Source organism: Pteronotus mesoamericanus, unplaced genomic scaffold, assembly GCF_021234165.1.
Source record: "Pteronotus mesoamericanus isolate MK-2021 breed Mesoamerican mustached bat unplaced genomic scaffold, CSHL_Meso_final contig_647, whole genome shotgun sequence".
Taxonomy (NCBI): Eukaryota; Metazoa; Chordata; class Mammalia; order Chiroptera; family Mormoopidae; genus Pteronotus; species Pteronotus mesoamericanus.
The window spans coordinates 145,041-159,903 of NW_026555227.1; the positions used below are offsets into that span (position 1 = coordinate 145,041).

The following is a 14,863-nucleotide window of genomic DNA, read 5'->3' on the forward strand; positions in this document are numbered from 1 at the left end:
TTCCCCAGGAGTGGAAATATTAGGCTGTGGGATAAGTGCATGTTTAATTTTTTTAAAATACTGCCAAATGTTTTTCCAAAGTGTCTATGACACTTTACATGCCTGCCAACAATGTATGGTGGTTCCAGTTTCTCCACATTCCTGCTGATACTTCTTTTTTAATTTTAAAATTAAATTTAATTTTTAAAATTGAGGTAACACTGAGAACAGTTCCTGATTATAGCTGTTCTAGTGGGCATACAGTGGTATCTTACTGTGGTTTTAATTTGTACTTTCCTAATGACCAATGATGATGAACATCTTTTTAAGTGCCATTCATATTTCTTCTTAAATGAAATATCTATTCAAATCTTGTGCCCTTTCTTTAATTGGCTATGGTAATGAGTTTTAAGATTTCTTTATATATTCTAGATATAAATCCTTTTTTAGACATATGATTTGCAAATATTTTCTCCCAGTTTGTGGCTGGTCTTTTCAACTTCTTGGTTTCAAATTAAAATTTTTTAATTTTCACTTTCTTAATTTGTCCTTTTAAGAGACCAAATTTTGATTTTGATGAAATCAAATTTATCAACTTACTTCTTTTGTGAATCATGCTTTTAGTGCCATATAAGAAATCTTGTCTAACTCAAGACCCAAAGATTTTCTCCTTTCTTCTCAAAGTTTTATGAGTTTCACCCTCTCTTTTTTGCATATGAATATCCAATTGTTCCATCATAATTTGTTTGAAAGATTTCTTTTCCCCACTGTATTCTCTTAGCATCTTTGTTTAAAATTAGTCAACCATGTAAAAATAGACTCTACTCTGGTTTATTGATCCTTGCACTAATACCACGCTGTCTTGGTAACAATGGCTTTATAATAGTCATTCAATCAGGTAATGTAAATCCTCCAACTCTTCTTTTTTTACCAACCTCTTCACACAGCCATTGCCAGAACTCCCTCCTAGCCACTACAGTTTTGAATGTTTATACAATGACTTATTTCTCAACTCAGAGAATTACATGGTTTGCTAAATAAGAAATCTAAATAAAATCATAATAATTTGTGCATTACTATTCATCTGATATCAAAAGGTGGCCACAGCATTGTAACTACTTAAAATTAGCACTTTTGCATCAATATCTGCATTAGTATCATTAACAACAAAAACATGCATACTGGCTGCTCCCGCCTGGCTTCAGAAGCCATATTTTTCTAGACAGAATGATAACTTTGATAAGAAGCCGAGAATAAATTTAGCTACTGAGAATAAATTTTGCTCTGACCCACGGGCTGATATGTTCAGCTATCTCTGGAATTATATGATTTTATAATCTCTACAAAGCCAAGGGGAAACAAGAGGCCAAAGTATCAGTGGTACGATAGCTCCAGCTCCTCACCTGTGGTTGGTAGCCAACAGTAGCCACACAGCGGTGATCCACAAAAGTGAAGATTCCCTCAATGTTGTGTCGAGAGATAAACTCTGTTGGCTGACAAACATTACTCATGTCTGTACAGTTGGGAGAACTAGTTACCTGAAAGTAAAGAGACAAAGTGATATAAAATGACACCATTCTTTACAGATGTATTTCCCACTACCTCAGGGTCATCATACACACATGAGGCTCCCAGTTTTAGGAATTTCAAAACTTTCACACTTCATACAGAAAGGAAAAAAATGACAAGAGAGGCCTTGTCCCACTACCACACATGTACTCTTTACCAACTTTGTAAAGAAAGATTAAAATTCATTTAACCCAAAGTCCAACTATCTTTAGCGAGGCTGTGTTCATCACTCAGAGTAGAAAATTAAAGTCCCAAGTAACCAAGAAACATCTATTTTGAGAAGAATCCAAATTTTGAAAATTTAAAAATTTTTAAAAAGAATCAAAATAATTCCACTTCTCTCGTTAGGTAATGATAATGATAAAATGAAAAAAAAAACAACAACTCTCTTCTTTCGTACAGGCAAAAGAAATTAGTTGAAAATAGAAAACTCAGCATTGTAAAGCTGAATATATTTAAAAAATAAGGGGAAAAGATCTCCGTCCCTCTCTCATCCTCTTCAGCTTCTGCTCAATGTTAACTATGAATGCCTTACTCCTCCAAATACGTGGAGCTTTATAGAGTTATTCATTTGTATTCAGAGAGTAAAAGAAAAATAACATGAACAGGTCTTGAAGGAGATTTCTTCTTCTATTACAAAGGGATAATACAGACATGGAAAAAATCACACTTGCCTGCAGTCTGCCAATGGCCACTAGGCAAAACTTGCTTCCCTGGCCAGCCTCTGGGTCATCATCTGGGAGGGAGACACCTTCAGGAAGGTGAAGTTAAAAGATTTAATAGAGATCTCAAACTCAACCGCCTTCAAAGTCAGATAGTTAAAGATTTAAAGAGGCTAGGTATAAAACAATAAAGAGTGCCAAAAAGACAAATACCATATGATCTCACCTATAAGTGGAACCTAACCAACAATACAAAGATGCAAGGAAAATAAGACCAGCAACACTGAAAGGAAAAGAAACCAACAGAGATAATAGGGAAGGAGGGAGGGGTGGGGAAAAGGAAGGGAAGGGGAAAGTCAAGGAACATATAGCAAGGACTTATGGACAAAACCAAAGGGGAAGAGCTGAGGGAGGGAGAGAGGGAGGGAGCAAGAGAAAGTGGTAGGGGGTAGGCAGAGACAAATGTATTTGAAAGAATAAAAAATATTTTTTTCATAAAAAAAACAAAAAAAAAACAAAACTGAAGCTTGAATTACAGAACAAATGACAAAAAGAGGCATAATAATGAAAAATGCTACTGCAATCTCTATCTACATTTCCAAGGTGGAGACTATACTTGTGCAATTGAGAATTATTTAGTTTGTAGAACATACTATTTTTCTTTTAAATTTCTGCTCATATTCAGAAATGTTAAACTTTAAAATTAAGTAATAAACGGATTTTTTCCCCTGGGGGGGGGGGGGGAAGAGTGCCAAAAGATAAGGATAAAGGTATTTACAGAGACAGACAAAAATACTGATGGCTGCCAGAGGAAAGGGAATGCAGAGCCAAAAAGGTAGAGAGGGTTAGGAGGTACAAATTCCCAGTTATAAAATAAATGTCAGGAGGACATAATGCATAGCATAGGGAATATAGTCAATATTGTCATAACTTTGTATAGTGACATTGTGTTGTATACCTAAAACTAATATAATATTGTATATCAACTACATTTTTTTAAAAAAAGAATTGAAAAATATTTTAAAAATTAAAGGAAAAGAGTTGCTTAGTTAAAACTTTTTTAAGGTGCTTGAAATAAAAAAAACAAAAATTAAAAAAAGAATAAAGGTAAAACAACTAGGTAGAATTTACCATATATGCCAAGTACTGTTTTAAGTATTTATATAAATTCATGTATCTTACCCATGTTAATTGTAATAAACTCCAGAATACAGGTACTGCCCAAAATATTCTAAAAATCACATATGGAGACAGCCATTCATTTTGTAACCATATATATCACAGATAGAACGGATGTCTGGCTCAACCTGACTTTTTTTTTTTTTAAAGGATTTTATTTATTTATTTTTAGAGAGAGGGAAAAGGAGGGAGAAAGAAAGGCAGAGAAACATCAATGTCAAAGAGAATCTTCAATCGGTTGCCTCTCGCATGTCCACAACTGGGGACCTGGCCCGCAACCCAGGCATAAGCCCTAACTGGAAACCAAATCAGCAACTTTTTGGTTTACAGGCTGGGGCTCAATCCACTGAGCCACACCAGTCAGGGCCCAACTTGTGCCTCTTAAAGTAAGCAACCAACCAACCAAAAGTGAAATTAAATCAAATACCAATAGTTATTTATGTCCTTTGGAAAAAAGAGACACCAATGTTTCAAAGTTTTATGTGGAAAGGAAAGAGGTTGCATATTCTCTCTGCTCTCTGCGTAGTTATCTTCTTTTTACCAAGGAAAACAGAACTGCTTTGAGAGATACATGAAGTATGAAAGACCATGTACACCACAAATGTATGACTTATAAAGCATATAAACTAAAAAGTTCAAATGCCATTACTACTTAAAATTAGTTAATTACATTTAACTACCATTTATTGCATGCTTACCATATGCCAGGCACTTGGGCTGGGTGCTTTTCTTACATTAAATCTAATTGACACAACAACTCTATAGTAGATACATATCTCCAAATTACAGATAAGAAAATTGAGGGTTTTTTAAATAAAGGTCAAGCAATTTACCTAAGGTTATACCACTAGTAGATAACAATGCTAGAATCAAACCCAGGTTTTTCCAAATCCAAAGTTTAATCTCTTACCAAAATATACGTACTATACCACTTTGACTCTCTTCTCTTAGTTTTTGTCTCCCTACAACACCCGCTTTTGCTTCCAAATCATACTCATCCAGTAGAGAAGTAAAAAAATTGCATAATTTGGAAATTCTGAAAAGCCGGTTTTAAATGCTGGTCCCAGCATCCCACCTTTCTCACATTGCCTGTTTAACTTCAAGTTGTAGTAAAGTTAATCTGCTCAAAGAATATTGTGCTCTGGAAGAGAATATTCCTTTTACAAGTTACTACAACCCAACCATTTCCCCCTTCTCCCTTCAAGTCTTGCTCCTACTTTAGAAAGCTTTTCCCAAATTAACTGTATTCAAGGTCAACTTTTTTTATACACAAATATTTAGAACACAGGTATTCAGTATACATTATTATGAATTTGTATGTTTAAAGAATACATTCTGTGGCACAGCCAACACTGACTCATCTTCAAGTGTGAGTAATCATCACATCAACTGGAATATAAGTCCGTAAGGGAAGGGAAGAAGTCTGCTTTTTCTTTCCTATTCTCTTACAATTGATACCAAAGTACATTTCATATACCATGTACATGGTAAATGTTAGCTAACTTTCTTGGACTCTGAGGAACCTGTTGCATCAAAAGAGAAAACATTATCCAACTTTCCTACCTGCTGGGGGCCAGGCCTTGATGTATCCTGTGCAATGGACCACCACGAAGTGAGGTTCCCCATCCTTCACTGAGCCAAGTCCATTCCTGGAAGAATTACAGGTGTGAGGAGAAAACCCTACCCAGTAACACTTAAAAGATAATGCTGACTTAGAACCTTTAGGCTCCTTGGGTGTTTCGAAAACAGGATAACTATACTTGGATCTTTCCTTCCCAAAAGTGGCTGTGATATTGTTTTCTTTTTATAATGTTTATTGATTTTAGATAGAGAGGAAGGCAGAGAAAGAGGGAGGAAAACACTGATCTGTTGCCACTTGTATGTACCCTGACCAGGGACCAAACCCGCTAGGTATGTGTCCTGAGCTGGAACTGAACCCCTAACCTTTTGGTGTGTGGAAACAATGTTCTAATCAACTAAGCCACACCAGCAAGGGCGACCACCATATTGTTGACCCTTGCCGAAGCAAAGTAACTTAAAGGTACTGAAGTAGGAAGAAAGCAGGTAAAGTAGTAAGGCAACTTCCTTCAACAGGATAATCAAAAGAAGCTTTAGAAATTCAGGGAAGCATTTTCAGAAATAAAGTAACTGGAAAGTGTGGGATGAGGGTGAGGGTTGCTGAAGAAGTACTACAGTAAGACAGCTGAAGAAGTGGTGGTCTCTACAGGTACTTGGCCATCCCTTTGGTTTTCCATTGCTTAGGATCTCACCTGCATCTGTTCCTCAGAAAGCTCAGTCTATTCATCGAAACTGGGTCCACAGAGCTGTTGCCACACCTGTTTCAATGAAGGAAGAGATTAAAAGTGATTAAGCTGCACTATCAAAGAAATTTTCAGCCTTTAACAGCCACATAGTAGGCTCTGAATACAACCAGACAGAAAAAAGAATGGTTAACAATGGTCCTAACAAGGAAGAGTAAAAAAGTCAGGTTTGGTATTTCTAAAACTTGTAACTGTCCTAGAATTTGAAGTCAAAATTTCCCACATATTTTCAAATGCGGAGATTCTCTACATCAGGGATCAGTACACTTATTCTGTAAAGGACCAGATGGTAAATATTTTCAGCTTTGTAGGCCATGTAATCTGTGTCAACTAGTCAACTCTGCCACTATAGCATGAAAGCAACTACAGACAACATGTAAACAAATGGGCATGGTGCTCTTCCAATAAAGCTTTATTTGCAAATAAAGAGTTGTAGTTTGCCGACTCTTTACCACAACCCAGTGTATTTGCTGCATTTTGTTACTATTTATCTTGCTCCTACTGTGTCTTTCCATTAGCTATGTCCACCTATTGGGACACTCTCCCTTTCTCTACTTTGCTCCTCTCATTTTTTTAAAAAAAATTATTTATCTATTTTGAGAGAGAGAGGGAGGGAGGGATAAAGACAGGGAGAGAAATATCAATGTGTGGTTGCCTCTCATGCACCCCCCACCAGGGACCTGGCCTGCAACCTAGGTATGTGCCCTGACTGGGAATGGAACCGGCGACCCTTTGGTTCACAGACCAGTGCTCAATCCACTGAGCCACACCTGCCAGGGCTCATTTCTTTAAAATAATAGATAAAACTTACATAGAACGTGTGCCATACACTGTTCTTAGCCTCTTTATGTATGTATGTTTTACTCATTTAATCCTCATAACTTTATGAAGTTGTTACTAATATAACTTCCAGTATTAGATGATAAAGTCAAAACACAAAGTAGTCATTTATTCTGCTCAGCATCTCAGAAGACAGTAAATGGCAAATCCATTAGTCTGCATCTGAAGCTACTTTAAACCAGAGCCACAATTCAATTTTGCAACTTTCCCAGGAAACCTTTCTTAACATCCTACTCAGAAGTCAATTTCCACTATACAACCTGAAATTATTTTGTGACTTTATTTTCTATCTATGTAGAAAGTACCACCATTCTTTTCTTCAGAATCCTAAAATGTACCGTATAAAATTTATAAACACTAATTAAAAGACATAAGAAAGTCTCAAATTCCTACCAAGAAACAAAAATAAAAACTCTGAAATGATCTGAATACGTGGATGTTGTCTCATGATTACCGGGGCAAAAATACTGGTTTTGGAGTCTGACTGCTATGGACGATAATAAAATCACATGAGAGACGTTATCTATCTAATCCTGGGAAGTTAATTTGTTTGAGTCTTTTTTTTAATCAGCAAAATAGTAACCATGAATTCTACCCTATAGGACAGTTGTGGGAAATGAGATGATAGAAATAATGCACCAATCATAATGTCTGGCAGAGGAGGGGTTTAGTAAGTGTTAGTTCCCTTAACAGACACTTTGTTGTATGTTACAACCCATGTGGGTCTTGAGAGTTAAAGTTAATCCAACTAGAGCTTGGATTTAAGAGTTTATCTCCTCTGACCAGAAATCAGACTCTCAGCTCTTAATTTTTCCTACGTTGAATCCTTCACAACCTTCAGTTTGACACTCACCTCATCCGGCAAATAAATGATCTCCTCGAGCCCATACACATTCTCATGGAAGACTGCTGACCTTCCTTTTTCACTGTTCCAGTCTTCAGATCAAGGATACGCCCTGAAAAAGAAGGTGAAAAGCAGCCTGGAGTGCATTCTTGTATATGAGGAAGAAGGGGAGAGACACTGAAGACAATGGTTAGTATGTAACCTATACATGACCTTCAATCTTTCGGCTTTTACCAGAACAGGCTAAGGAGGGGATGGATTTTTTCAGGCCTAAAATAACTCAATTCCCAGCAAAATATCTTACTCTCAAGTTCAAAGGCAGTACTAGAAATAACCCTGTGCAAGGGAAGGCAGGAGTGGAAAACAGCGTTGGCAAGCAAGAGGCAAAGTTTGGTCTAATTTTCTTTTTTATCTTCACCTGAGGACTTTTTTTTTTCCCATTGCTATTTAGAGAGAGAGGAAGGGAGAGCAAGAAACACCCATTCGAGAGAGAAGCATCAACTGGCTGCCTCCCATACACACTGAGACTGGGGATCATACATGTCCTACCAGGAATCAAACCCACAGCCTTTTAGTTAAGAGACAATGCTCCCACCGAGCCACCCAGACCAGGGCTAATTATTTTTATATGTATGTGGGCACACACAAATGCACACATACAGAGTTAATGTCACTGGTTTAAAAATAATTTTATAAGCAATAGAAATATGGATCTATCCCAAGCCAAAATTGTTCCTCCCTTTAAGATATACAAACCAATGGCAACTTTTAGAAAAAAAGAACTAGAAAAATGAAATCCATTAAAAATATAAGAGGGGGAAACCAAATAGCAACATTAGCATGACCACAATGGTCTTATTTTAATTACTAGTTTTGATCTGCTTCCACTTTATTTTAATTACTAGTTTTGATCTGCTTCCACTTTAAAATTTTTCCAAAGTTGCTTAGAAGCAGATGTGGCTTGTTTCCTTTAACAAAACTCTGGCAAAAGGACTGAATAGCATTAAAATGTGTGTGGGGGGAGGGGGATAACAAAAGCCAAAAAAGACAGAAAAATAGTACAAATACAAAAAAACACCTTATATACTGACTGATAACTCCCCCTCTAAAATAAAAATCTATTATCATAGAACCTAATACAAAGCCAAACACAACGGAGTAGAAAAAAATACCAGGTAACTACCCAAACAAATGGAACAGAAACATGGACAACATAATTCTTTCAGAACACGAAAATGTTTATTGTAAGTTTTGTTTTTACTGTTTTATTTACATTAATATTAACATTAAACTAAACTTTTAATGAGCACTGTCACCAATTAAACAGTTTCTAATGATAAGCTAGCTACAAAGTATATTTTCTGCATGTGAATAAAAAGAACTGATTATATTCATTAAAGAAGGAAATTCTAGAAGCCTTGCCAAATTCAATTTAAAAGCTAGAACACTTCTATCTCAGAAAAAAAGAGAAAGACTTCCATCCACGTATCTCATACCTGTCAGGGTGTTTTCTGAAGTGGAAAGCTGCTCACGAAGTTTGTCCACATCGTCTGGGTGCACCTGATCGTAGAGTGTGCTACCAAACCATTCAGACTGTGGCTGGTTCAGAACAGGGGTCACTGAGTCAGAGACATATACCACCCGGCCTGACTCACATGAGACAATAAACAGAAAGCCATCTGCTGCCTCCAAGATCAAGTGTTTCAGCTCCTGTCCAAAGAAAAGAAATAAAAGTTAATACTGAACTCTGAAAAAACAGGTATTGTTATTCATGGGAAGAAGTAAGACACTTACAACCATAAGTATCTGTCCATAAGCAACTGCTGGCTCCTACCTGATCCACAGCCACAGCTTTGCACCCTAAGTGTAATTTTCCTTCACTGACATATTTTTTTCCAATAGATATTTCTTCAGTGTGTCTATGTCATTATCCAACCTTATCCTCTTTACCTAAGGACTCAAGACAGGGAATAAAATGACTTACCAATAATAATAACTGAGTTCTTTATCACACACTGGTCTCTTTTTACAATCTTCCTCTACAAATATTCCGGTTCTCTCTCTTGCACCTCAGATCTAAAAATATGATCAGCTTTTCTTAATTCTACCCAAATCTTTCCTCAACTCTTTCCAACTCATCTCTCTTTTTCAGTGCCAAGATTGTGTACTAAGAATAACATTATACTCACTGGCTCTAGTCTCTTATTTTTCACTTCTCAGTCCCACTGCAATCTTCACTTTAAACCATAGCATTCATGTTTTTTTAAGAGGTTACTAACTGCCAAGTCAAACTCTCCCCAACTGCCAATTCAAGTCCCGTTTCCTGGCTCTTTGTTATTTTATTCCATCTCTCTGCATAATCTGACAGTGTTGTCCATTCTATCTTTTAAATTTTATTTTCCTCTAACTTCTATGACATCATGCTCCAACCTTTGCTTCCTTTCTAAATGTCCTTTCTCTGCTTCAGGCTCCCTTTCCTTTCTTTAAGTGTTAAGTACAGGAATTTCAAATGTTCTATCTTAAATTCTCTTTTCTATACCATAATCTTTCCCTGAGAAATTACATCCACTCCTCCCTGCTACGTAATGATATCCAAGTCTGCATCTCTAAACTTGCCTAATTTTTTTCTTGAACTTTAAACAGACCTAAATTTCAAGTATCTGTTAAACATTTCCTAATAGATATTCTACCAGCAACTCAATTTCAACATCTCAAAACCTGTCATTACTTCCCCTTCCAAAAAACAATCCTTTGTGCTCTTCTAGCATTCCTTCTTAACAGTACCTCTTTTATCTCAGGTTACATGTCTCAAAAATCTGTCTTGTCTCCCTCATGAGTGTAATAACTCAGTTTTATCAATTCTATTTTCCAACACTGCATCATTGCTTTGGTCATCTTATACCAATCCATTCTTAAAGTGCTAGCACATCTACTAATATAGTTTTTTTTTAAATTTTTATTTATTGGTTTGAGAGAGAGAAACATCAGTTTCACTCATTTATGCATTCACTGGTTGATTCTTCTATGTGCCCTGATTTGGAAGCAGCGCGGGGGGAGTTGATCCTGCAACCTTGGTATACCAGGATGATGCTCTAATCAACTAAGCTACCCAGTCAGAGCTTCTACTAATATCTTCTTGATGGTTCCCCACTGTCTAAGAATTAAAATCTTAATTCTTTAACCTATGCCTAAATAGATATTCCATCTTCAGGTCCCAGCCTACCTTCCTACTATCATTTCCCAAGGCATACTAAACTGTATTTCTTTGAATAATCCAATCACTCTCACTACATTTTGTTCTCATATTGTTCAAGTTATTCCCAAAATTTATAACACTGTTCCCCTATTCTTTGTTTTTCATATTTGCACTTCTACAGGACTTATTACTGTACCTTTATTACATAGCTGATTCTGTGTTTATCTTACAATTTATTTATTTACATGTGTGTTTCCATCAGCAACCATCTCTTATCACTCTTTATATTTCTCACAGCACAAGCATCTGGTTAGCTCACAAGACGTGTATAACTAAAGTTTGTTGAGCCAGTATCTGTATGAGCACTGTTAAAACAAACTGATTTAACTATTTCAATGTTCATATACATAAAATCTGTGTTATACGTGCTTTCATATTAATCATCCTATTTGGAAAAGTCTTCTCACTGTTTTCTTTCAAATCATTTTCTTTTCCTTCCTTTTAATCCTTTGACCAAAAGAGTGGCTTTATAGGTGATTTTTTTTTTCTTATACTTCCTGGATTTTCCAAATTTTTCTTTTCCTTCCTTTTAATCCTTTGACCAAAAGAGTGGCTTTATAGGTGATTTTTTTTTTCTTATACTTCCTGGATTTTCCAAATTTTTCTGCAATAACCCTGTGCAATTTTTAAAATAGAAACAGAATATGGCTTCCTTACTCTTGGAAGTCTTGGCTGACCATCCTCACTCAGACCTCGTCATTCCATTCACTTTAGCCATCCCTCCTGTATATATATATATATATATATATACTGTAACTAGTCCCATATAAATTGTTTTTTTAAAAAAGGTCTTTCTTCTCTGTATGCATTTTCCTATTGTTTTTCAATTATGTATGTATCCTGCCACTCACATATTCATATTCAAACTGAGTTCATGAAAGTCTGGAAATGTTTTTGTCTTCTTGATTCTTTTCATGATACATCATTACATAACAACACATTACTAAAAGCAATGATGACTTCAGATGCCTTGTATCACTAAAACTAGAAGCTGCTTCAGGAAGAAATAAATTTATTCCATCTTCTATAATCCTATCGCCAAGGAAGAGGACTGGTTCCCTGGACATAGTCATCTATTCTCCCTGTAACTCCACTGTTCTTCTTCTACCTTATATGCTGTAGTCATGAGTGAAGTTCTAAAATACTTATAAGTTTGCTAAATAGTTTTCACCAGTCTTCTCACTGTTCCAATGCTAATAAATGTTATAGCCAAGGATCAAAACTCAATTTTCCCATGGTCTGAATTTTTCCTTAAGATCTGAATTCTTGTCTTTTAAACAATCTACAGATTCAGCTCTGCTATGACTCCCAATATTCAGGATTATAGTCACCTACTACAAAAAGATAACAACTTTCAACAGATTCTAGACTCTCTCAGAGTTGTACATCCCAGAGACCTGATCAGTGAGGAAAGACGGTTTGTAGGTGCCATCAGTGGATGTGTTGCCAGTTCCTCGCAAGGACTTCATGTGAGAAACTGCCATGCGTAAGATGGTTAGCTTGTCTGGTTTTCGAGCCAGGGCACTACAGGTGGGTACCATGTCTGACAATTCTGTGATGTAGGCTGTCATCTTGTTCCGTCGCCGTCGTTCAATTTCACTATGATTTTCCCTGCATAGACAGAGAGGACAAGTCCCATCCAGGTGGTCACATATGAACATTTGGGAGCACGGAGAGTGATATGGATACCAAGTGCGCTGCTGAAGAAATATGGTATTTGGATTTAAGACTGCTTAAGTCTCAGAAGTTAGAGTAGGGTTTGCCAACATTCTCATGCAGAGCAAGCATGGAATAGAAACTAACAAGGCAGACAGAATAAGCAGATACCAGCAGTTCTAGCTCCTGAAAACTTTACCTTCTATGTAAACTACCACTCCCTCAGAACAAAGAATGTTTTTAAGAAATGATTGATTTTCTGATTTTAGTCACTTAAGTTCCTGAGAGATAAATAATCTGAGCTTGGCTGACTCCATGTTTACTAATTCTATTTAAAGGTTGAAAACATAAAATGACCAATTTTTTTCAACACAAGTATGTTGTTCTACCACTGATACAAGAATTGGTAATATAGTACAGATATTGTTGATCTATAAAATATTGTTTGTTCTAAGCTCCCCACTTATTCTCAACACTAGACAACAGAACTAAAAGATTCTGAGGTTTTATTTGTTCCTCTAATGCAGGAAGTCCTACTTTCTTTATCTTGGTGTGGTGTCAGAGCACTGAACTCAAGAGACTGTAAGATAACATCTACTAGAGGCCCTTCATGGGGTCCCCAGTCTGGGATAAAATGAATTGGAGAGTAGGAGTGGAGTAGGGAGGAGGATGAAGAGACCTGAAAATAAACATTTTGTATTTCATCAGAGTAAGTAGATCACACCTCCAATACTGACATCCTCAAAATCAAGACAGAATAATATCATTGTTCAAAATAGTAATCCAGTACTTTCACATTGGGTTTTTGAAAAGCTCAATAGTTCCTCAGTGTCTTCCACTGAGATCCCTCAAAGAGAGAACTAAAAAGCATGCTTCATTTCTGCTACCTGGGCAACATTACTGTATCTTTTTATTTACTTCTATTACATTGTAAGTGTTCTATCTAAACAAAAGTTCTTTGTCAAAACAAAAAGAAAAATAAAACTAACCTAACATAAATCTCTTTTTTATGAGAAGAGCAAACTAAGGTCAAGTAATTTGACTCTTCCAAGGGCTGCCTTCATACGCAGTTAACGCAATGCTCCTCCCACCATACCATGCCAAATCAGTTTTCCAGAGGGTGAAAGAGTCAGTGGGAGTTGAAATGGCAGCAAAATAGGCTTGTGACCCAGCTGAAAGAGGTAATGACAGATAAAGAGGGGTTGAGGGGTAGTAAAAATAGATGTTGATATCAATGAGCTATCTCCTACTGTGTCATCCCAAATCAGAGACCAGAAAACAGAAAAGTAGAGAAAAGGTCTCATCACAGAGGTCCATATATAATTATTTTGTCGAAGAAACATAAAATTCGGCTCTCAAACTTAAAGCACTTATCTTCCTAGTAAGTGACAGATTTCTGACACTAAAGTCCAGAAGGCTGATCTTTTAAATAGCCATATCAAGGTTGCTGAAACCAGAAAAGATTCAATCATCAAAACACCAGTACTGCTGTGACATAGTAATCTAGGCTGTGAGTCTACACAGGAAAATAAGGATGAGCTTTCTAGAGCGGTATGATATAAAGGATGAGGCTTAAAGGTCGTGAACTAATTACAAACACAGGCATATTTATTAATTTTTCTGATAAAAGAGTACTTCCCTGTTAAAGCACCAATTGGCATAGCTGCATTGTTCCTAAATGCTTTTTATTCTGTGAAGCTTAGTAGTGAGATAAAGAGGGAAAGAGAAAACTATACAACTAACTTTTAAAATTCCTAAGTAAAATTCCCTCAACTCACCATTCACTTTCTGATAGGGGAAGCCAAAATTCCTATTACACACAAACTTCTAAAAAATCTTGTCCCCTCTTGCCACAGACAAGGAAAAACACAAAGAGAACGGGGAATAAAAGAGCAGAGTAAGAAAAAGGAAAGAAAAAGCAGCATTATCTGCTTTATCATGCTAAAAGATACTATTCTCCTACCTGGCGAGTCTCTCTTTATCCGCAGAGCTCTGCTCATCATCCGACCTAAAAATAGAATTAATGAACTAAGCTAAAATTTAAATAAAAAGAAAAAAGGAAAGAAGTGAAGAAGGTAGTAAGAGAGGAAGGGAGGGAGAAAGCGGGGGAAGATAGGAAAGGAAATAGAACAAAACAGATTCAAAGAACAGAAGAAAAATGGAAATATGGACAGGAACCTTGCCTGTAACTCTACAAAAACACCTGTTCCGATAAAGAAAAAGTAACATACAAGACAAAGGTCAACACAAAAGAAAGGCCAATATTTATTGTAAATTAACATACTCCAGACACAAAAAGCATTTTGCCAGTCAGTCTCTATAACAACGAAGGATATACAGCTTGAACAAGATCACTCTCAAATACTGTTCCCAACTGTAATGAAAATAATATCCAAATAATCAAAGAGGAAATCATGATAAAAATGTAAAACAAGTGATCACAAATACAATCTCTCTATAACACACAGGCATGCATACATGTATTCACAGAGTAACCGACCAGGTTTTACTGGAAAATTACATAGGTGAAACTAAGACCTAGGTTTCTGGCATTTCT

General features: G+C 36.3%; 1 protein-coding gene across 2 annotated transcripts in view; it reads right to left on the bottom strand.

Annotated features, from left to right (window-relative positions):
* ARNT (aryl hydrocarbon receptor nuclear translocator) overlaps window positions 1-14,863 on the bottom strand; it is a 42,307-nt gene that overhangs the window by 12,037 nt on the left and 15,407 nt on the right. For both annotated transcript variants that reach the window (XM_054580981.1, XM_054580982.1), the window contains exons 5-12: window positions 14,270-14,314; window positions 12,048-12,261; window positions 8,891-9,104; window positions 7,404-7,506; window positions 5,660-5,725; window positions 4,953-5,038; window positions 2,223-2,299; window positions 1,383-1,517 (exon numbers count right to left, since the gene is read on the bottom strand). In XM_054580981.1, coding sequence (XP_054436956.1) covers window positions 1,383-1,517; window positions 2,223-2,299; window positions 4,953-5,038; window positions 5,660-5,725; window positions 7,404-7,506; window positions 8,891-9,104; window positions 12,048-12,261; window positions 14,270-14,314 — 940 coding nt within the window. The remainder of the gene's footprint in view (window positions 1-1,382; window positions 1,518-2,222; window positions 2,300-4,952; window positions 5,039-5,659; window positions 5,726-7,403; window positions 7,507-8,890; window positions 9,105-12,047; window positions 12,262-14,269; window positions 14,315-14,863) is intronic.